This window comes from Osmia bicornis, chromosome 15 (assembly GCF_907164935.1).
Source record: "Osmia bicornis bicornis chromosome 15, iOsmBic2.1, whole genome shotgun sequence".
In the NCBI taxonomy this organism is placed as follows: domain Eukaryota; kingdom Metazoa; phylum Arthropoda; class Insecta; order Hymenoptera; family Megachilidae; genus Osmia; species Osmia bicornis.
Window position 1 is genome coordinate 4,270,489 of NC_060230.1, and position 23,033 is coordinate 4,293,521.

Below are 23,033 nucleotides of genomic sequence, written 5' to 3' on the forward strand. Positions count from 1 at the left end.
GATGGACGAGTAAGTGAACAAATGTGAGTGAACGGGAAAAAGATGGAATCTCTGATGAATCAGTGAAATTAGAAACGTGATCAAATAATTCACCTTTGTGAATAACGAAGAAGAGATCGTTAGAGAAAAATGCCATCGATGGAGCCATCATCTATGATCAAAGGATGCTGTAATCGATCCAGAATCGATCCTTCTAATACCAATAACTTATCTCGAAGACCGTGAACAGTAAACAGAGTAATAACATTGAAATTGCAGATAATTAAAAGTAATTACTTGCAGCTCAAAGAGTAAATCGAGGAATTAAAAAAAAACTGATGTTTTCCGTTTATGTATTTATTCGATGAATTAATGACTTAGGAATCATTATCGCATTTTTTCGATCATTTTCACCGGGAGTTTTCGAAAAGAGAGTCGAAGTGAATGAAGCGGAAGTTGAAGGCGTTCAGAGCGAAAAAGGAAGCGAGATGTTGGCTTGCGTATCGAGCATCATCTCAACATTGCTGTTGGAAGGTGAGAAGGTGGTCCCGGGTCAGGAGAAGTATAACATGGCCACGTTTATGGTGCTCTTCTTGCTGATCACCATCGAAGTGGTCGTGGTGAAGGTGGTTACTTCCGACATGGAACGAGACGAGGACAGCCATTCCGGTTTGAGAGCTGCTGCCACTTTCTTCGATCGCGAGGATTGATCCTCGATCGCGTTGCATTCGAGCAGAAGCCTTAACATGGCGAACGTCGTAATCCTGCGGTTGTGGTGTAACTCGTGGTACCAGTGATTGGATTGTTTGTAAAAATATTTTATTTTAGCTCCGCTATTAGAAAATTAATATTTGTATCACTAGTGCTTGAAGCTTTTAAATAGTTATACGATTTAAAATGAAATCTTTCGATTCCTTTATTAATGCAACAAATAGATCACTGAAAGATTACTCTGGAAATCAATTATTTGATCGTTTCATAAACATCGTACAATATAAATTGTAATTTCAATAATAGACACATTTGTAATTCATCGAAAGAGATTTAAAATATTTTCCACCATAGCTGAACTTCATGAATAATTGAAATACAGTAGCTCGGTCGTTTTCGTAACCTTTTCAACTAAGAATAATCGAACGAGAGTGAAAATTCCATTAAGAGGAGCCATTATGCACCATTAAACACACGACGAAAAGCAGAGAATAATCAAATAAACGATCGGTCGTGCTAAAAGCACTCTCCTTTTAGATAGGTATATGAATGAAAATGTCTGGTACACTTGAGATCAAATGAGGCTTCCCATTATGCCCTAGGTTTCCGTCCTTTCCCCTAGGCGTCCAAGGGAAGAATGACAATCTAGCGAATGAGATCCTATATTGTATATAAATCTATGTCCTCCCACCACTTGCGTATAAAAGTTTTTATACACAGGAAGATTTGAATAAACATTTACTTTCTTATTTCTTCTTTTCAATGATATACTAAATTTTATAACATCTAGCAATTAAAACTTATATTACCTTTCTTCTAAATTATTTTTAATATTAATGTCATGAGAATTCCAGTTTTCCCTATATCACCATTTTCCTTAGGAGATTCTGATTTGATAGCGAGTGTACACGATAAACAATTTATCAATCAAATTGACCGTACCAAAAGGGTTAAGTAACAACAGATATAATCTTTGAATTTCTGACCTAGTTACGATTTCTGTACGATAATCGTCGTCATCGGTTAAGCGTGAAAACATCCTAAGATAAAAAATTGCGTAAACGTAAATGGTGTTGGAGGAAAGCAAGCTGGATTTAATGCACAAGAAAGCATTTCGAAAGTGTATTTGTTTAAACCCGTTGTTGCGCAACAGCACGTAACATGTTACCAGTTACGCGTGCAATTCGAGAGAAGTTAAACGCAATTCGAGAAAGCGTTTCGAGAGAAGTTAATTGCAACAGAATGTAAACGTAATCGATCGTTGAGATTGATCGATCTTTGTGTAACCAGATATGTAACGTTACACTCACGATCAAATAAGGTTTCCCTCAGACTCCTATATATATGGAACCCTTTCCCTACATTTGCAGTTTCCCCAAGGATGCCTAAGGGGAAGGGTAGAAACTCGAGGCAACACCAATTTCCCTAAGGAAATCTGATTTGATCGCGAGTGTACCTATGACGAAAGAATTTGTAAATATCATCGTTCATTCGAAAATGACTGTTCAATAAAACGATTCCATTCGTTCAAGGTGTACAAGTTTTTCTTATCAATCCTTGTTTTTTATTTAAAAGAAGCTATATTAAATATAAACATTGTCTCAGTATTAATACTTTGATAATATTACAGTTTCTCTTTTGTCTGTATTAAAATAATGAATAATTAATGAAAAGATTCAGAAATCAATGTAACAAAGTGAATAGTTAATCATCCACTGATATTCGATAACTAAGGAATAATAAATGACGGTATATAAAGGTCAAGAGGTTTATATGAATAATCAGTGATTCAATACTCTTGGAATAATAAATAATCCAGAATTATATTGTATTTTTCAGGAAGCCTGGAGGTTCGAAAGAGGAAAGACAGTTACCAGTGGATGACAATCGTTGTTCCTGTTGCCTGAGACCATTTTTATTAGGACGCGGTGTACGTTGCAACGATTGCGGTGGAAGATCCTGCAGGAAAAGCTGTTCTCGTTGGGACACGTCGGATAACGCCTGGCATTGTCTATTTTGCCATCAACAAAGGTTCCCACAAAGATACGATATTTCATTGCACAAGTTTGCACCGAGAGCTAGTTAATTCATTGAAACTAGTTCTCTTTAGAATCTTAACGAGCTTACACACCGCGCGTTACTTAATCGTAGTCTTACGATGAATTGTTCTTTATTTTCTTAATGGAAAAATTCTAATTCGATAGACTCTGGTTGAAGAAGAACGGACTCGAGGATTACGGTGGACAGATCGACGAGGCGGATTTGGAAAGATACTTCAATACGGCAAAATCACAGGTTTACCTGACAGGTTTGTTTATTAATTTATTATAGATAAAAATAGAAGATTCGAGGAATTTTTCAAGTATGCAAATTAGCAATTCTTATGAAAATTTAGAAGTTTAATTTGGGAGTCTGGAACTTGATAAAAAAAATCGCCCCTGACTTTCTGATGTCCTGACAAACATGATCACAAAAAGCATGTTTGCCTTGTGAAAATAATTTGCTCCTTTGAAAAAAATATTTACATTTCTATTATTTTATTCATACAACAGACGAGACGATTGAATGCTAAAAGATAAATGAAGCTTTCACACTTTATATTCGAAAACAAAATATGACATCACCATCTTTCCAAGAATCTCAAAGTACCTGGCGTGTACAAATATGTATGAATCATTCTGCACAATAGGCCATTATCTATTATAATCGTGCATTGAAGTAAAAATCACCTTGGTAACATTTATCAAGCAGAAAATAAAATTGTCGGAACAGAATCCATACAAGTTGGTTCGAAATTTTCAAATTAAAATATTCGATCAGACAAAATGGATTTGGCTATGAGGAAAGGTGCAATCACAGAACATCACCATTTTTGGGGAGGAAACCTAAGTTGATTGTGATTGTGCCTATATTTTAGTCTCGAACAAGTTAATCCCAAATTCCCAAATTAGAATCCAGATTAAAATGTTGAATGCAAATGAAAGTAGATGAAGCAGAGATTCCAAAAGCATCGATCATTTGGAACAACTTGGAGGGAACGAAGATGTTCCTGGTCGTGTCCTCGAGAAAATCGATTCGACATCCACGAGCCGCGATCCCTTATAAATAATGCAGTTTCAAAGACGATGCAGGGTGGAGCATTCCTACGTGTTCCTCGCTAATGCAGTCTCTCGGAAAGAGATGCTCGAAAAAGGATTGTCCACGATCGTGGTGTGCACGGAATACGTTTCCAGGACGATACACGGTCAATTGTTAGTCCATTAGGGAAAATTGATTTGCAGGTTGAATCGTATGGGCGCGGTGAACGATCGACGATGTGCATACAGAGAAAGGGATAGGATTAATTGCGACTTCGTTCTCAGAGACTCGAGCGATAAACGAAACAAACCTCCAATGAATTTCTGTAATTCGAAATGCTGGGATGTTGCGAGTTTTGATATTTCGAGGTTTTATCGTTCGATGGTCATTTGAAGGCCCTATTATTCGAAAATTCTATGATTGTAATGTATCATCAATTGAAGATACCAAATACCCCCTATTCGAGCATCCTATTATATAAAAATTCTATTACCTAAATATGATATTTCAGTAGAATACTGCATTTTACAATTATCCCTTTTATCGAGCTACAATTATTAACACAACACTACTATTCCCATCACAAAAGTATGTTATTATTTCGATTATCTCCATCCTACATACCATCCAAGATAACCATCATCATTGATAATATTAGCAATCCAAGAAACTTACACGTTGAAACAACGCTAGATAAGAAATGAGCACAATTTGTCGAGCCATTTTACTAAACGTCACCGTCTTAAACGACGCTTAAACGTCGCACGGGTATCAAGATCGACAAAAATAGAGGTGAAAATCAAGGAGGTGTATTAAAGAACTGAAAGAAAAATGAAATTAGCCCGGATAGCAGTCTGAGAAAGTCGCCGAGTGAAATGTTAATTGACGTTGATTCCAGTTGGAATCGTGCCTCGGGACCATTGTGATATCTTGAATCGGTGGACGAGCGTCCTTGTTCTTAACCAGAAAAGTCGTGTAACGGAAGAGCAACAATAAGAACTAGCTCGAAAAATATCTCACGCTAGATTCCCGCCGATGCTCATTGTTCGTTGCACAAGCTTACGATCTTTCCGCGTGAATCGTATCAGACCGTTTGATCGGGAACGAGCGCATCTAGAAGATGCGAAGCGGATAGCGCCGCCTCTTCTCGTGGAAACTAGCTTTTCTTCGTTCCTGGCGAAAATAAAAGAAGCAGAAAAATACGTGCACGTCGCGAACAGGATACGATTTACGATCCCTTGATCCGTTACCGGTAACCGGCTCGTCGAGATTCATTTTTACGGGTCACTCGTATCGAAACCACTACAATTTCATTCTGAGAATTTTCAAAGTTTCGATCAATAATTCTGAAGTCAAAGAAATGTATCAACCGCTAATTAACTTGTCAATCTAATAAATTACATAATTACGTCCCATAGTACACACGCGATCAAATCAGGCTTCCCTAAGGAAAATGGCGATATAGATATATTAAGTAATTAAATAACTAGTTAACTGGTTAATCAAACGAAATCTCTTTCAGTTAAACTAAATATAGATGCAGGTAAATAGGAACTTGTATAATGGAATTCTCGAGCAATCGGTTGATTCTTAATCGGACGGTCAATTAACGTAGAGATTTTCGAGCTGCAAAAATTATGAATCGTCCGAGAAAGGCAAGGATGAGTCGAGACTGGTCCACGACCAGTCTTTATACCAAGTTGCACATCAGGTTTCTTCGTTTACAACTAACCACGGCCTATTCCAAGGATCTGTTCTTTCACCAAACATGGTCAGACCGTGTCGTGGTGAACACCGTTGTCCCTGTTCTTCGTTTTTTACCAAAGCCGAAACGATCCACGCTCGTTATTTCTTCTAGGAAACGAGCGACGATCTCGTCGCATTCCATTGTGCAAATTTTCAGCAAACCAGATCCACGGGATGATCCGAAGCGTCCTCGAGGTTTCAACTCTTTAAGGAACGACATTTCGCATTCTTACCGTTCAGAAATGAAAATAAGAAAGAGGAGAGGTATAAATTCTGCAATTTTTCACTTAATATCGATACCGTAACGATAATGCAAGGCGACGTTGCGATAAGCAACACTGGTCGCTTCCAGAACGAAAGAAAAAGGTAGAAAAGAAATTGTAATCACGTCCGGGGAATCGATTAGGAGGCAGCGGGCCCCGAATTCCGATCGGTTTTCGGCCCCCTTGGAAGCGGAACTCTCCCGTCCCGCTCGTTCTTATTGTCTCGCGGGCCCCAGCTGGAGAAGCTCAGTTCTGCTCCAGTACTCTCCGGAGTAACGTCGTCGCCGTGCACTCCCCTCGCGATCATCTTTCCATTCTGATCGTTCTTTCACCGAGTCGTTGACACGCCGTTACTCGCGTCCAAAGAATCATCCTCCCCGGCTGTCATCGTCAACGAACGCGTTTCTTTTTTTTTCCTCGAACCGTACGATCACCTCTATTGAACGTGTGCCCGCGAAGAGTTGTGCAAGTGCAAGGTGACTGTCACGGTCCTCCGGGAGGTCGTCGATCCGCTCTCTCGTGGACGTACGAAAAGTTTGAGAAACAGTTTCGTATACGCTTCTAGTTTCGATTTTGACACGGACGAGATCGTTATGGCGGCCGGCAGTTTTTGTCGCGATTAGAGAGTCCGCAACCGGTTGGCGAGCTTAGAAAATGGCAAACAAGACGCAAGGACGGTGGAAGCGCGCGAAAGTCGCGTCTACCTAATCGAGACTGAAAACGAGCATCGAAGAAGGAGAAAAAAAACGTAATTCGCTATTAAATCGTGGAACGAGAGCAAGGGAAAAAGTGACTGGGACGTTCCGAAAGGTTCGACGTGTGAAACGGGTCGAGAGTTTCTCGAGAATCTTCGAAATATTCCCGATAACACCGGTGGTCATTCGGGGAACCTTCCAGGTGCTTCGTGGGAATCTTTAAGAAAGATATTTCGAAGGATGTGAAACGGTGCGATGCTCCTTTCATGGTGAATTTCATTGGAAATTCAAAAAATTGCGTGTGATACGAACGGGCGTTGATTTGAATTGCTTTGAAAAATAATAAAATATAAAACAGATCTCAGTGTATGTAAAAATTTATCCCAAAGTGTGATACTTGCACACAAGTACATTTTCAAAAGCTTTGCTAATAGGGATCCTTCAAGAAACCCATAGAAAAATCGATAGAAATCCAATTAGAAATTTAGAAAAATAGATTGCGATCCAAAACAGATGTGAATGAAATAAACGAAAAAAGAAAAGAGGAGGGACACGCAGCGAAATATCCTCGAGCGAAGATCGATGTCTGTTCGCGCTCGAGCGGCCTCGAAGCCGCGTGATAACTGATAAATATACCGGTCTTGCGGTACTCGCCTAAGAGAATGCGGTTACAAACACCAGGGGGAAAAAAGGAATACGGTGGTAGATCTTTAATGGTTGTCGATACTTTCGTTTAGAAAGCGCTCGGCCGTGTCAGTTGGACAGTGATCCGCGATCGCCGCGCATCGTTGACGCGTTTCATCCTTCGAATCGGCATCAAATCTGTTCGTTAGATAAACGAGTTTTGGAAAACGCGCGATTCGCGATGTGAATCGTACAGGAATCTTGATTTGAGAGAAAGTCTTGGTCGTGTGAATGAGTAAGTTGTTCGTTCCTTTTTTTCTGTATGTTAATTGATAGTCTCTTTTTGCATCAATTATTTAAAATTAATTGCACTGAAGGAGTTTATGTACACTCGCGATCAAATCAAAGTTCCTTAGGACAAATGGAGATATAGGGGAAGCAGGAATTCTCAGAATTTTAATTTTACGATATCATATTTTCCCGCGCAAATGTGATAGGGCCAGACTCCTATACGTAGAGCTCCCTCCCTGCACACTGTCATTCACCCCGGAGATGCCTATGGGGAAGGGCGCGGAGTACTATCGCTTCTAATTTATCTCGTTTCCGTTTTCAAGTCGCTGATCATTGAAGCATAGAGAACGAAGACAAATTATGCAACTAAATTCTAGTTATTCAAGTATTTTATTAACGAATGAATTTCTTTTCAGGAGTGGAAAATGCAGCTACCAGTTCGGGCTCGTGTTTGGCCAGGGAGGAAGAAGAGGCGAACACGATGGAAACGGTTCGGGATTTTATTGAAAAGATAATCGAAGGATTGATCGGTAGCGTGGAGGACACGCCGATCGATCGATTATACGATCATCCAGCATGTAAGTTAAAAAGTACGAACAAACTCTGTGCCTCTACTACCTTCTATTCTTAAATAAATCGTAAGTAGCAATTAATCTCTCTGAATCTAAAGTGATTAAGAAAGGAAATGACTGAAATATTCTAAGTTTAAAAGCAAAATGATTGTGTAATAGTGTAAATTGAAATATATGTAACTAAACAATGCTGCCATCTGTTGAAGAAGCTTTGTTGAAATAAGAAAAAACACGTGTCGAATTCCTTTCCCAGTCACTAAAGCAATATTTCTATACGATGCTCTGTACTGTAGTCAGCAATTAACTTTCAAGCATTTCAATGACTACTTTTAATCCTCTATGCCTTTCTAAAACGCGACATTATGTTACTTAGCAATTAACTCTCGGATAGCTCGATTGTTTCCTCCATATTTTACGTATAAAGTTCTAATAAAACAAAATAAGAATTAAACCTGATTGAAAATCATCGAAGAAACAATCATGATATCTATTGATACTTTTTATTTACTTATACTAACAGTTTGGCTAACGCTAATTAACAGATGACAAGCTTTTGGAAAAGTATAATGTACCCTTGGTCGATGCTCTAACACGTTTGGCCGTGGCTCTGGAATTATCTCTAAAAAGTGAGTATTTGTATCCATCTAAACTATTCTAAACTATACTCGATTGAAAATGATAGAAAAATGCACCTGGGACAAGGTATTCAGTGATGCAGCTGTGTACCACAGGTTGCCTTCATAGGGGCATCGCTCGTGTGTACAGTTGGTGGAAAAGATTCATCATGCATCGAAAAGCAGATAAAAAATTCATTGACATTAATTTTAATTCTGCAGAACGAACAAACAAGATGAAAAAGAGGAATAAATTCTGTTTTATTACAAACAGCCTCATCTTCAGAATATTATTTCCTGTGAACTTGGTATAAACAAATTTTTATTACTTCCACGTATTGCAATATATATAACGATACAATTCATTTCAAATGAAATAAATCGAGATCGAATTGAAAAACAAATTTTATTGCGGTCAAGAAAAATCGATCCTTCGATCAGCCGATCAAAACATCAGCCAATTACCTCGTACGATATTAACAATTGACTTGGTATTTGCATTCTCTCAGCAGCCATTCGATTACGCTGGAACGTGGCCTAGCTTCGTTTCTTACATAAGCGACACAGAAATTATAATTGTCGCTCGTGGTCGTTGTTCGACGCGATCTTTCTTCCCACAAGCCTTTTCCATCGACTCGTATCAAACTTCCTCGAAAATTCTCTTTAAAGAAAGAGAAACCTAAAGTTTCCCTAATCATCGTGCGGGTGAATAATCGATTCGCGTTCCAGCAATTGCATCGAATCATTACTTTGAATAACAGAAATCAGAGTGGGAAATTTAAAAATAGAAAACATAGAATCTGATAGATCAACGATAATGAAACGGGGGCGACACTTTCGCACGGTCCTGACGGACGATTTTTGCGGCATCAAAGTTGCCGTTTCATCGATATAAATTCGACTTGATGACCTCCGAGCAGGCAGAGATTCGAATCAGTCGAAATGACTTGTAACTCGATCGACAATGGAAAGAAGATCGTGACAAAAGTTCACTACTCTTTTCTTCTCCTCGAACGACGACGCAAGATCGTTCGTAACGTTTCGACGAATTTACGAACGAAAGACACGATTGAATTTCTACCTCGTTGGAATATAAGTTTCTTTCTTTCGTTCGGTTTTACCGTGACCCGAGACCGGCATGCATAAAAAGGCACCGTTCGTCAGGAATTCTTCGACGTATGAAAAGCGAGCAGCAAGTGTACCTGAGACACGTGTTTACTTGGTAAACCGATCGCTGCGTTAAATGGTTTATGCAGAAGGTATACAAAAGATGTACATATGTATAACCGTGGTCGAAGTCGACCTTCCCTATAGACATCCCAGGGAAGACTGACAGCGCAAGGAAAAGGCTGAATATATATAGGTACTATCCACCGATGACAAGATGTCTCGCGGGGCGGCAGAGGGGCGAGAGGAGACTCTAATCACACGTCGACTGACCCCTTAGTTTAAGGCGAGTCTAAATAGCAGACGTGACCGCTTCGACCAATCATACAGCACGATCGAAAGTACGTGCGAGCTGAGGTGGGGCGCGACCAATCAGATTGCGTTATTCTCATAGGATTTCTAGTGATCACGTGATCGCGAACATTTGCGCTGGAAAATTTGAATTAGGTATTATTATTGCAAGATAAAATTATTTTTCAGAGGGCAATTAGCCTTCAATTAGGGGCTTGTTTTATTCGTGTTTATATATTCTAAATATTAGCTAACAGAATTGGCAGGGAAGAAGTTAGCCTGCTCTGAAGAGTGATAATTCATCTCTCATTAGGTAAAACAATAAAACGACCAATTTCCGTGCCGAAATATCCATGGTATTCCAAGAAACGAGTCGTCCCATCATTCTTCGATCGAAGGACGAACATCTAATCTGTCTTATAACGCGAAACAATAGAGGATGTAACAATCTTAGGACAATAATCTTTATTCAGACAATCGTGGCTCGTTTGCGAATTACGTAAGGAAATGAGTCAGTCAACATCCACAGGAAAGTCTGTCTCCTCGGTATTCCGGAAAAGATCATTTTTTATTCCTTCTGCTTCGAGAGGTCAGGACAATTAATGCACATCTTCGAGTTTAATACCATTCTGTGCGTCTGAAAATCTTCCATTGAAGCTGATAAGAAAGTCGATTGCATTTGTAGATCACTCACTGTTCGAAAAGAAATCTGCCTACCGCCAAAGGGATCGTTAAGTAAATTAAATATTTTCCTAAGAAATAAACAATTGTCCAGTCTATCTATCGAATCAATATTTATCGATACGCTCTCCATTATCTCGAACGGAAATCTATTATTAGATTTTGATCTCATCTATTATTGACTGATAAAATGATTCATCTATGACTGAATCGAAACCAAAATGGGGCGGGCGACTCATTGAAATCCGCTCGATTCCCGCTCGAAAGACAATTCGGCTCTTCGTCATCCGCTCCGCTGTTCCACCATACGCTCTACATCCGCTTTCCCGACACCATCGATCCCCTAGATTCGGCTTTCCGTTCGCTTTGATGCCCGCTCGTCATCCGCTCGCGTTTTCGCCAGGGCATGTAGGTTCTCTCGCAAAAGTATCCCCCACTAGAAGGAAGCCGTACAGCGAGGCGTATGTGGGGTACGCAGCTCGCGCGCGTATCAGTCCGCTTTGGTAAAGGCTCAGTCGCGAGCAGCGCAGGCCTGCGATTACACACACACAGACGGTGGGCAAAGATTTTTAGCCGGTTCGACGATTGACCGATTCGCGTTTTAGCGAACCGATTCAACCATGGTGTCGTATAAACGGTATCTCACCCTTTGATCGTGTCACCCTTGGAACAGTGAATCCTTAGTGCGTTGGTTAAACTCTTTCACGAAGTGTGAACGTAGAAATCCGTACGTCAGTGCCGAGTCATCCACGATACTCTTGAGAGAAATGGTTCGAACGAATCCATGGAACCGTTCGTATTAGAAACTAATTAATTGAGGTTCGAGGAGACCTTGACGATCATTGAGAAACCGAGTTGTTTACGCGGTGATGGAGGAAGACGATAATCGATAGGAAAAGGTGTACTCATTTACGATCAGAATGTAATTGCACTGGCTGGGCCAACTAATTGGTTGGTTAACAGCGCCCTTGAGAGATAAGATAGTCTCGCGGCGTAAAGAACGTAAGAAGATAGAACCTGTGTCGCGATCCAGATAATCAGTCAGGTAGAAGAGTACCGATTTGAACATTGTTTGCGATATTAATTTGAATTGGGGATTGATTTTCTTCAAGTTCGATCGAGAGCTTTCGATCTACATTTTTACCATGGATAAAAAACAAAATATCAACCGTAACACAATGTACCTAACTTTGATAATTAATTACATTCATAAGTATTAATAATTATACTAAATTTCTGAGCATATGTCAATCAGTTTTTTGCATAAACGCTGACTTAATTAGCATTTATTTCATATTAATGTAAGCTGTAGATGTGAGGTTGTCCAGTTTGGTACAATTATGTAACAACTGCCTAACTGTAATTTGAATACTACATTCCTGGCATATTTTCGGCAGAGATTTATCTATCGGCTGCTCCACCTGTTAATTTTACATCGAATCATAAAACTTGATCCTTTCTATTTGAATTGCTGTCACGTACACTCGCGATCAAATCAGACTTCTATAAGGAAAATTAGGATATTTCAATGTTCCCGCGCAAATGTTTATAGTCACGTGATAGGGCCAGACTCCCTTTCCTACATTATCAATTTTTCCAAGGATGCCTAAGGGCAACGGTGGGAACCCCGGACGTCATCATTTTTCCTATGCATATTATTATATTGAAACTTCTTGAAAACTAATAATTGGCTTCGATAAACGTAAAAACGAGGGAGAAACCCGCGAAGCCATGTATCGACTGTCCGAATAACTTTCCTTCCCTTCGAACAGTCCTTCTCGAGCATCGATTGCCTTCGAGGCAGATAGCAATATCTTCCTACAATTTTCTCTACACTTGTTCATTGACGAACGTAAGAGAACGCGGGATTATTGTCTCGCGAGGCTAATTCACGCCTCGGCAATCAAAGTGCTCATTACGCAAGCGTAATTACGACGATTGCAGTCATTAAGAACCTCAGTTTCACGCGGTTGGCAAAACTCTCACCGGAGCGAAACGAAAAACCGATCGCGATTTTATTGATCGTAAGCGATACCTGTTAGGATAAATAAAATCATTAACACGCTGATTACGAACGGAAACCTGTTCATGGATAATTTGTTTTTCCAAAATCAAATATTCCGGTTTACGTAGAGTCAAGCGTAATAATTGTCTTGTTGAATTGCATAACTCGTGTTTCAATAGATAAAAAAAATGAATCATTTGATCTGAAACAGCACGGTTATCGATGACGACAATGGTGAGAATATTCAAAGGAATATTAAGAGCTCGACAAAGGTAAAAACGTGTCGTCTCGAACGGGAAATCTCAAAGTCCATAGGATCGTCGTCGAGCGACTATTCAAATGAGAGTTTAAAGGCCGTTCTCACAGCCGCGAGTTCGTTTACGCGTGTATTCTCTCCAGTCGCGTAGTAAAGTGTACACTCGCGATCAAATCAGGCTTCCTCAAGAAAAAATGACGTCCCGGGTCTCGACCTTCCCCATAGGCATCCCCGGGGAGAATGGGATGGATGAGAGAAGGAGCCCTATATATAAGCCTCTGACCCTATCACGTGATCATAAAAGTTTGCGCGGAAAATTTGAATCGATATTTATTCATTATTCTAAATTACTTTTTTTCTAAATTACTTGTAATATAAATATCATCAAAATGAAGATCCAGAGAATACCGATTTTCCATATATCGCCGTTTTCTCTCGATAAGCCTAATCGCTTAATCGTGAATGTACAGGTGTTAGTACTTCGCAACCTTGCACGCGTTAACTACCATTCGAAGAACCATATTGTTTGAAAGGACTATTTTTAGCTGACCAAAGATTAAGATAATCGATTTAACGAATGAACGAAGCGATCAGGAGGAGAGATCGAACGTTAACGATTTCCGTGATAAGCGAATCGCAGCGAGACTAATTCATTTTTCCTACAGTTTGCCGCAAACATTGAGAACGCGAAACGATCTTCCGTGGTTCGCCGATTGTTTAGAGAAAGTATCAGGAAATAATTCTCTGGATAACGCGACGGAAGTGTGAAACGTTCACGGATGATCGTCGAGGTCTCCCGAGTAACCTATCCTCTCGCATAGTTTCGTAGAAATCGTTTCTGTCGAAGGAAAGAAAAAGATTTCTTCGAAGCACGAGCGAAGCATCGTTGAAGTTTTTCGAACGTTTTCAGAATCTGATCGAGGGAATCGATCGATTTAATCGATGATCGAAGAGAAGAGGGATGTAAGAAAGTGAGAGTAATCGGACAATGTTGGCAACGATTAATCGTGACAGTGTGAACGAACCGTTTAAGAATTTCTCGAGAGACACGAGGTGAAACGTGTGATAAATGTTTCTGGAAGTGATCGAAGAGATGCTGACGCTGATCGGCGGCCTAATCGTCGCCTATATAGTCTATGTTCTATTCACCAACAAAGATGGTAAATATTCGATGATACTCGATTAATCCTTTCAGTAATTTCGAGGGATTTATTTATTAGATCGTCGAACATTTTAATCTAAAAATTTCAAAGTCCAACCTTATGATCAGATAAAAATCAATTAAAAGCATTACGGAATTACAATTTGATCTTAAAAAATTCAAAGTTCAAGTTTAACATCAGATAACAGAACGTGAACAAAAATTACAGTTCAATTTCTAAGACAGTCGTTCTTTTTGTATATGTTTTTGTCCAATAGTTTCTAGCGACGACGAACAAAGTAGAGCAGTTACAAAATCCCGAGATCCAGAACACGCGTGAAAGCATCGCCATCGGCACAGATTCATCGCGGTTATTGTAAATTGTCACCGGTAAACTATTTGCGCGTCCCTGGCACGATTGCACGTAATAATCCTCTCCTCTATCTTGTCCTTTTACGGGACACCGTAACAACGCTTGATTTCACCAATAACACCTCTATTACATTATTCAAAATGGTAATGCCCCGGGTTTTCACCCTTCCCCTTAGGCATCCACGAGGAAAATGACACGATACAGGGATGAAACCCTGTATATAGAAGTCTACCCCTATCACCTGACCGTAAATGTTTGCGCGATAAAAATCTGAATATTTTGCTTATTATTCATAATACAAGTAGTAGAACGCTTCCTAGTGATTTCCGGGGCAGAACAATCGCCACGTTATTGTCACCGATTCGATTATTCGATCGTAATCGATTCGTAGGAATAACGACGCAGCTACCGTCGCGATAACACGTCTTGCCTTCAATAGGGTCATAAGATTATCGCGAATCATCGTACGACCAGTCGTACGATTCTTTCGCGTTCTATGCTCGCCTTTCACGTTCAACATTCTAATTTTTTTTTTCCTTTTCTTCTTCATCTGCGTCGACTTCGGTCGACCGAAATATTCGCGTGATAACGCGTTCCATTTTATTGTAAGGTCACGAAAAGAAATTTCTCGCGATATAGCTGGAGCATCGGAACTTGATTGCAAAATTCGGAAATATCATTTTAATTAAAATTCAGATTATTTAAAAAAAGAAACGGTGATAAAGAATTTTTGACACTTTGACGGCTGATAGTTTACAAATTAAGAAATTTTATCAATGTCCTCGTGTTATTAAACAACGTGATGATCACGAAATTTACTAAAATTGATCATTCACGTACACCCAAATTGCAACACGTCACGCCTCTTATCATTCAAGAAAGCTCTTAACACTTATCGAACACGAGTTATGACATTCTTTTTCCTCTCGAAAAAAAAAGAAAAAAAAATCGTTTTGAAGTCGTTCGTAATAAATGGATTAAACGACAATAAATCACGTATTGTGTGCAATTCCTTGATAAATGCGCTAAAGTCAAGCAAACAAAAGTTGTACATAAATACAAGTCACTAGCCACTTAAACAGTTAATTAACGAATTAAATATAGATGTGGGTAAATAGAAACTTGTATAATGTAATTCTAGAGCAGCCTAACTTAACGTAACCCGCCAGAAAGCACGGTTTTCTCTTCTGATTTTCTTTGCTTTACTGTCTCGCGAACGTCAATTCGCTACCAAGAAACCTTTCTATACCGTGATTACGAGCCGCCAACCATAATCGCCATAATTTCGTTACATCAGAACGTTCCGTACGTGTCGATTCGATTTCCCGCTTAACAAATCCGAAATGAAGCGTGTCACTGCGTTCGTTTCATTTACCGAGCAACGGATAATTAGTGGAAGGTAATGGAAGATAAAAGAAACCGGAGATTTTTATGCATTTACGAAACATGGGAATGCTGAAACGCGTATTTTAGGATAAAATATGCAGAAGTTACAAAATGTGTAAATTTTGTATAATTTCAGCAAACCCATCGAAGAAAATTTATTATGAAAATCTGTATTTGCATAAATATTCACGGTCTAATAATTACCGTTTTTAGAAAGCACGAAAAACGAACGAGAATTTCGTAATTCGTGGAAATATTTACATATTTATCGATCATCCCGGACGATCATCTTCGAACGAACGCGTTTAATTGCAACCTCGCTTGGTTTGCGTCACTTTATGAATAACCAGCGGAATTAATAATCGTGAACATGCGAGAAAAAAAGAATACGAAGGACGTTTAGTAAAAAGTAACTGAAAGATCGACGTCAGGATGCATCTTCCTTCGCGGAATTTATCGACGTTATTCTAGTCTTCGAATGTAACATTTATCTGACGTTCATCAGAATATAAAAAAGGAAAAAAGATATACAAGATATCGTGTAACAAGTGGAACATGGAATGGAGAATTATCAGATAACATTTTTTGTCAATATTTAAATGATATGAAATACGAAATTAAATTAAAATTGGGGTCTCTCCATGGTCCGCCGTCCGAGGGTTAATAGAATTTGGCACGATTTTTTCAAAATAAATCTTCGATTGAAAAAACGAAAGGCACAGAATTAATCTGTTATTACTAATTAATGAAACACTGAAACATTCCGATGGAAAGAGGGACACAAGCGGGCAGAAGTATCCGATAGGGAGATTAATTAATTGAAAGGTGATCGTGCGTACGGTGTGACTAATGAATAGCTGCAAAGATAGATAAGTGAACGAAGCTAGCCAGGAGGAAATAAATGTAGGCGACCTTCACCTTCTGCCGAGAGATCAGGGTTAGAAAGCCCATCGATCGATCGAATCAGCTTCTTCGGAAAAATCATCTTTCTAATGGAACACGACGAACGCGAGTCATCGTACATTCTATATTTAGAAAATAAACACGAATGTGATTTAAATAGAATGGCGAATAATAATCGTTAATCAGGAATCAATGAACGCGATCGATTAACGTTAATCTTAACATTACAAATTAGGTGATTTTTAATTGCTATTTTACTATCCTATTATCACGTAAATTAATTCCAGTAATAAAGATTCCGCGCGCGTCATAAATAGTCAAGGTAAAGTTGAAATACCGTACGTAGCCGCGAGTAAGGAGCAAATGAAATTTCTCTGACACCCATAACCGTCACCGTCCCGTCCTTCCGGAGAACTTCAATTTTCGAGCCGACAATGAACAGGCTATTAAACACGGGACTTCGTAGCCGTGGTTTTTCATGATTTAACGCGCGTCGAAGGATCCCGCGTTTCCCCCGCGAAAAGAGTTCAGCAGGTCATCCGTCGAATTTCACTCGACGCTGATTCGCGAGAGGAAAAAGGAAGAATGAGAAATTGCTGGGACGGTGAAATTATCCATCGTCTTCTACGGTTTCCGAAGAGGCTCGGTCGTTCGATCCATTAGCGATATACCGAGAGCTACCGAGCTTCGACGAAAGTACGGCTGCTTTTCCTCTCGTGACGTGCTCGTTAACCCTTCCGGCCGATTTATTTCATTCGCGTCGAGGTTTCTCTTCGAATCGTTTCGGGGACACTCGATGACCATGATGGATACCGGTACCATCTATAGACGAGCGTACGCTAGCGATCGAATCAAGTTTCCCTCGGGAGAAATACCGAGGTGCCCGACTTCCCGACGGAGAAAAGTAATTTTCGAACAAAATTTTCATTTCCAGACAAACAGAGCACGGATTCTCCGACGATGGCTCACACGGCGCTCAGGGATATCGTCGAGCGTGCCGTCGACGAGGCAAGGAAGTTACCCAGCCTGGGTAGTTCCGGGGAGACCGGAAGGCCGCCGGAAGGAAGGAGCTTAGCGGAGAACAGCTACGAGGACCTACTCGCCACCGCGATACTGAACAAGGTTACTTAAAAACACTTTATTACCGAGAGACCTCGAGGGTATACTTGATCCTCTGGTATTCGAAGCACGCGTACCTCGAGCGAGAGGATAAATCGATGAACGAAACACGATGGATTTTCTAGGTCATCGAGAAATTCCAAAAGGAACAGGTGGACGGTAATAGCAACGTTCTCCACGGAAAACCGGTGTCCGCGAACAAGTGTTCATTGGGTACGTGTCCTGTATCGGATTATTTAAATACGACGACTTTAAAAATGGTCAGGGAAGAGGGTGAAAGCGATCGATTGATACGTTTTTCAGGGGAGAACGAGACTGGTCTCGATGAAAGTGTTGAAGAAGGTTGTAGCAGCTTGGAACCATTGTCCCAAGATGATTGCAGTAGCGAATGTAGTGCTGCTTGTTTCAAACGCGTTAAAAATCAACTGGAACCTACGGTCTCTCTTATGGTAGGTCCACGCGATATCGCGTGCTCGATTGTACATCTTAGGGTGCTTTGAAATATCTTTAGAAAGTTTCTAGAAAAGTTACCGATTCCTTTGCGAAGATGTTAAAAACGTTTCATTATAATTTTACCTTGAAGCAAATTAGTTTTGCTTTTGAAAATCGTGAATTATAAACGCTTCGACTGAAAAGAGGTTATCACTCATTCTCATGTAAATCTTGGAAATAATGAGGTAGCGCGCGGTAGTAATAACGAGATTCCATTGGAATAATGTTTGTCTGAGTATTGTAATCGCAGTCACAACAGAATTTCGTGAATAGGTTTGTAGGCTGTCAGGTACTCGCCCGATAAGCCGGTTGATAAGCGAAACGAATGGAACTGCTGTTCTGCATGGAAATACGCGCAGGAAATGACAGGCAAAGAGAAAAAAAAAAAAGAAAATGTTAAACGACATTTACCAATTCCACTTTCTAAGATCCATAAACGATAGACGTGTCAGTTTTCCAAGGATTTTTATCGAACACATTTTCCATGACCAGTGACATTTATTCAAGAATCTTTATCGAATCTACTTTCTACGACTTTAGATTCGTCCTTTTTACTTTCAGATAGAGGAACGGATAGAAGAAGTAACTACAACATATGCATCTGACGAAGAACCCAAAGAAAACGATGTCTTGCACATTAGGAACGCTCATCGTGTGCCATTTCCTGAACTTGGAATGGACATTATCGACCGTAAGTACTTTCCGCTGATATAGTGTTCGTTTTTAATTCGGTTTCACATCTTTACGAGCAGAATGCTCGTTCTATCGCAACTCCATTCGCGAATTCGACACGTTCTCCGGTGAATAACGCTTACACGAGTGGAAATTTTTATTGCTGACACGATGGTATTTCTGAATTGCCACTCGTTGATCGGTCGTCTTTTAATTACGTTGATAATTGGTTTTTCAAACTCGATTGTATTATTCGGTAAACGATTGATTACAGCTTGCCAGGAATCGTCAGAAGACAGCCAGGACGAGCCGGGCACGCCGACCACGCACATCGGTCTGGTTTCTCCGGTCGAATCCTGGGAAGAGAATTGGTTGTTTCAAAAGAAGAGAGTCCAGACGCAGGCCGACCCGGTGGCCATGTTAGTGCCTAATCCCAGCGCCGATTACAAGGCCCTGATCGGTGATAAAGACGCCGAGGACACGTCCGATCTCTCCGAATGCTCCTCGGCTCAATCCGACGAAGAGATCGAGAAAGAGCTGATGGAGGCCATAAACAACGTCGTGCCACGATCTCCGAAGAGAACCGGCTTCGAAAATGGCATCGATCATCGAATGGAAACTTTGAACGACGATTCGAAGCAAAATCATATGGAAATGTTTCCTGAAGAAACGTTGAATCGGAAGAATGGAAGTTTGGAAAAGACTGAATCGAATGGACAGAGTGATCGTGTGCAAAATGGGGAAACGAATGGTTACGACGAAGCCAAAGAAGTTGAAATAGAAAAGCAAGGAAAATTGGTGAAGAAAATTGATACAAAATCGATGAATTTTATTAACGACGACTCGAGAAAGATTGAAGTTGAAGGATTCAAAGAAGAGGTTGAAATAAATGATTCGACGGATTTGAAAAGTTCAGAACGAGAAGAAAATTCTTTGGGTGCGCCGAAGACACCTACGTCCACACCGACGTGGACCTTCGTGGCAGACATTAATTACGCAAACACGGAAGATAAAGGGATTGTTTTGAGAGAAGAAAATATACTTAATTCCTTGGAATGCGCTAAACAGAAGCTGATGGCTGTTAACGACGATATCGCGGAAGCGTTCAAGGAGGAGGAAGCGGACGCTCGACAAAAAGCTGACTTTCATGGTAAGTATCTCGATAACGCGGATAATTGCTGATTCGAAGCAGCAATTTTAATGAATGATTTCACTTTTAATAGCAGAGGATATTCAGCAAGAAAGCGAATATACAGAGCACTATGACACTGCGACGCAAAGGCATTTGGATAGCTTAACGAAACTCGAAGCTTCGGAACAAGTGAAAAGTTCAGAAGAAAATACAGAAAGGTAAGTTTCAGTTGATGGAAAAACTTTCGAAGGATATGTGCTCGATATTGTTGATACATCACCAACTTCGCGTAACTTTTTCAATCTTTTCAATCGATTGTTTCCGAAGCAACCGAGGCAAGTTCGTCTCGTAATGTCAACGCTTAATAATCAGGCGAAATATTTTCCTTTCGTCGATGATATTCTAACGATTCTCCACCATTCCACTGTGCAGCAGGTGCCGAGAAGCTGCGGCGCTCGCCAAGGCTGAATCGGTTTCGCATACGTCCCTGAAGAGCAAGAAATCGGAAGAGGAGGTTCGACTAGCTGCTCCTCCAAGACCAGGTAAATCTTTTCATTTTCTATATTTATCTTTTAGATATACCTATAACTGAGCTTTAATGAACAGGTTCGATCGCTGAACGAGAGCACAAGAAATGGGAAAATGCTCCACCGATTCAGAACAACCCTTATAGCGAGGAGAATATTCAAAAAAGACTGTGGGAGAGACAGTACTCCAGAAGATCATCAGACATTCCTGGGTAAAGATTCAGTTTAATTAATTTAAAACAAAGGTTCTCAATTAATGGTACACGGATGATTTGCACGATGTACAATATAACAATTTTAATATTCTTTGGAAAATGGCGATTGCCCCTCCCAGGCTCCGCCGAGCTCCCATCCTACCCCGTGGGTGGTCGCGGGGAGAATGACTATGTAACAGAGAGAGCCTCATATATATAGCCCAGTGGCGGACCACCACTTTCGCGCATGCGTTTACGCGGGAGAATTTGAATTGCTATCTCTACATATCATTCATATTTAATCATTTTTCTTGATAATACTGGAATTCTTGAATTTATGAAAAAGTTTCATACTCTTAATTTAATATATCTTTCACGAATGTGAATTTCTTACAATTATTATCGTTTTGCTCAGAATTCACACCGAATTGCCAAAGAGCAACGGGGAGAATTTGGATGTCGTGCTGACTCCTCATGAACCGGATATCAAACGGTAATATTAATATCATCAAATAGAACGTAAAACTCTATCATCCTATGGAAAAATGAACTTCATTACTTTTTCCCCGATTTCAGGGGGAGCTTATTTCCCCTCATTGAGCTTATTTATCATCCGAAATCTTCACTCTTTTGCTTATAGAAATTTGTTGAATTTCCAGGTTCGGCAGGGACTACTACATCAACCACTCGAGAGCGTCGAGCAACGAGAAGGGACGCAGATCGGCGGCGTCCACGTCGAGCAGGCCGAGCAGCTCGTTGTCCCAAGGATCGAGCTCAACCGGGCCCGACCAGGATCAACAGGTGAGTTTGCAGCTCGACAAGTTCGAGGAGGCTTCCCTGCGTGGCAGTCTTTCGAGACGGACCTATCGCGATCCGTACTCCAGTCCACATTTTGCGATCAACCCTCTTCTGCGCATGGAATTCGATGCTAACGGGTCAACCGAGTCCAATGAAAATACGTACACTGTCTCTGATGTAAATAACACAAACCCCGTAACAAATCCAAGGATCACGAAGAACGAGATAAACGAAGCCGACGAGTTTCGTAGTGACTCGAGGACCGAAGAAAATATTTCGTTTCTATTAAACGAACTCGACGAAAAGATCATTTATAATCCTCTCTATGAGACTGAATTGCAACCAGATCAGGATTCAGGAACTTATTCCATCGATTTAAATAATAAAGATAATAATAAGAAGCAGACTGAAGAGGATTACAGAAGATTGTGGATCAATGATTTGTACGGTAACGCTAAAGACGATCAGATTTTCTCGTCCAATGGTAAAAGGTATTGGACTTTCAATGGATATAAATATCACACATTTGGTGGAATAAAGAATTCTTCTAAATACACGGAAGATTCGGACGAGGATCCGAGTCCCAACGATAGGACTGTCTTGGAAGATGTAGATTTTGCAAATTTCAAATTCCAAACGTTCGGAGGTATCAAAAGAAATGATAAGATCGATGGGAAAGGGTTACCCATGTACAGAAGAGTGACACTCAGGTCGTCGTCGAGGGTCCCTCGAAATTTTCGAGGATCGAGAAGCTGTCAAAGCGAGCCTATTTTAGAAAATCAAATTAATGGAACGAGGAAAAATTTCCAAGAAGCCGACTGGTTAAGCGAGAATTCTGAGGAGAACGATACGACGACTCGTCGTGTTTCGAAACGTTTCAACGTAGAGACGAAAAGGAGATACAATAATAAATTGTTGAAAAAAAATCAAAGACGATACGTCGATCGTCTTCCGACGATGATTGGGAAGACGAGGAAGTCTACGTTCCTGACAAAGCGATCCTGAGAAAATTTTTGAAAGACGCCTCTCGAAAAGTGAAATCTCGTTCCCACCTTGAGAACGATTCCACTTATTTCTTGAACACGTCCAGAAGAAAAGTGTTCGATGAGAACTCGAGCAGAAGTAGATCGTTGAAGCAACGTTCCTCGGACGAGAACGATAGTTTGAAGCTGGAACCACCCATCGTGCCTGAAGTCGTTGAGAGAACCTTTGAAACTCTCCGAGATCTTCGAGTGAAGAAGAAGAAAAGTAAAATACCTGATCCGAAGAAAAATATTGGTGTCAGATGTTTAACCGACCTCACAATCTGGTGAAATTAAAAGT

At 40.3% G+C, this 23,033-nt stretch overlaps 1 protein-coding gene across 10 annotated transcripts in view; it reads left to right on the forward strand.

Annotated features, from left to right (window-relative positions):
• The window catches only part of LOC114878487, a 37,514-nt gene that overhangs the window by 10,115 nt on the left and 4,366 nt on the right, over window positions 1-23,033 (forward strand). The window contains exons 2-15 of one of the 10 annotated variants that reach the window (XM_046288869.1): window positions 2,530-2,721; window positions 2,895-2,998; window positions 7,804-7,977; window positions 8,502-8,585; window positions 17,711-17,898; window positions 18,021-18,108; window positions 18,199-18,344; window positions 18,949-19,078; window positions 19,334-20,209; window positions 20,286-20,409; window positions 20,624-20,733; window positions 20,798-20,930; window positions 21,328-21,405; window positions 21,572-21,713. In XM_046288869.1, coding sequence (XP_046144825.1) covers window positions 2,530-2,721; window positions 2,895-2,998; window positions 7,804-7,977; window positions 8,502-8,585; window positions 17,711-17,898; window positions 18,021-18,108; window positions 18,199-18,344; window positions 18,949-19,078; window positions 19,334-20,209; window positions 20,286-20,409; window positions 20,624-20,733; window positions 20,798-20,930; window positions 21,328-21,405; window positions 21,572-21,713 — 2,569 coding nt within the window. Of the gene's footprint in view, window positions 1-2,529; window positions 2,722-2,894; window positions 2,999-7,803; window positions 7,978-8,501; window positions 8,586-11,182; window positions 11,505-11,539; window positions 11,758-13,883; window positions 14,134-17,710; window positions 17,899-18,020; window positions 18,109-18,198; window positions 18,345-18,948; window positions 19,079-19,333; window positions 20,210-20,282; window positions 20,410-20,623; window positions 20,734-20,797; window positions 20,931-21,327; window positions 21,406-21,571; window positions 21,714-23,033 lie in introns of those variants that run through there. The other 9 variants (XM_029192352.2, XM_029192354.2, XM_029192355.2 and 6 more) reach the window with 9 other exon arrangements.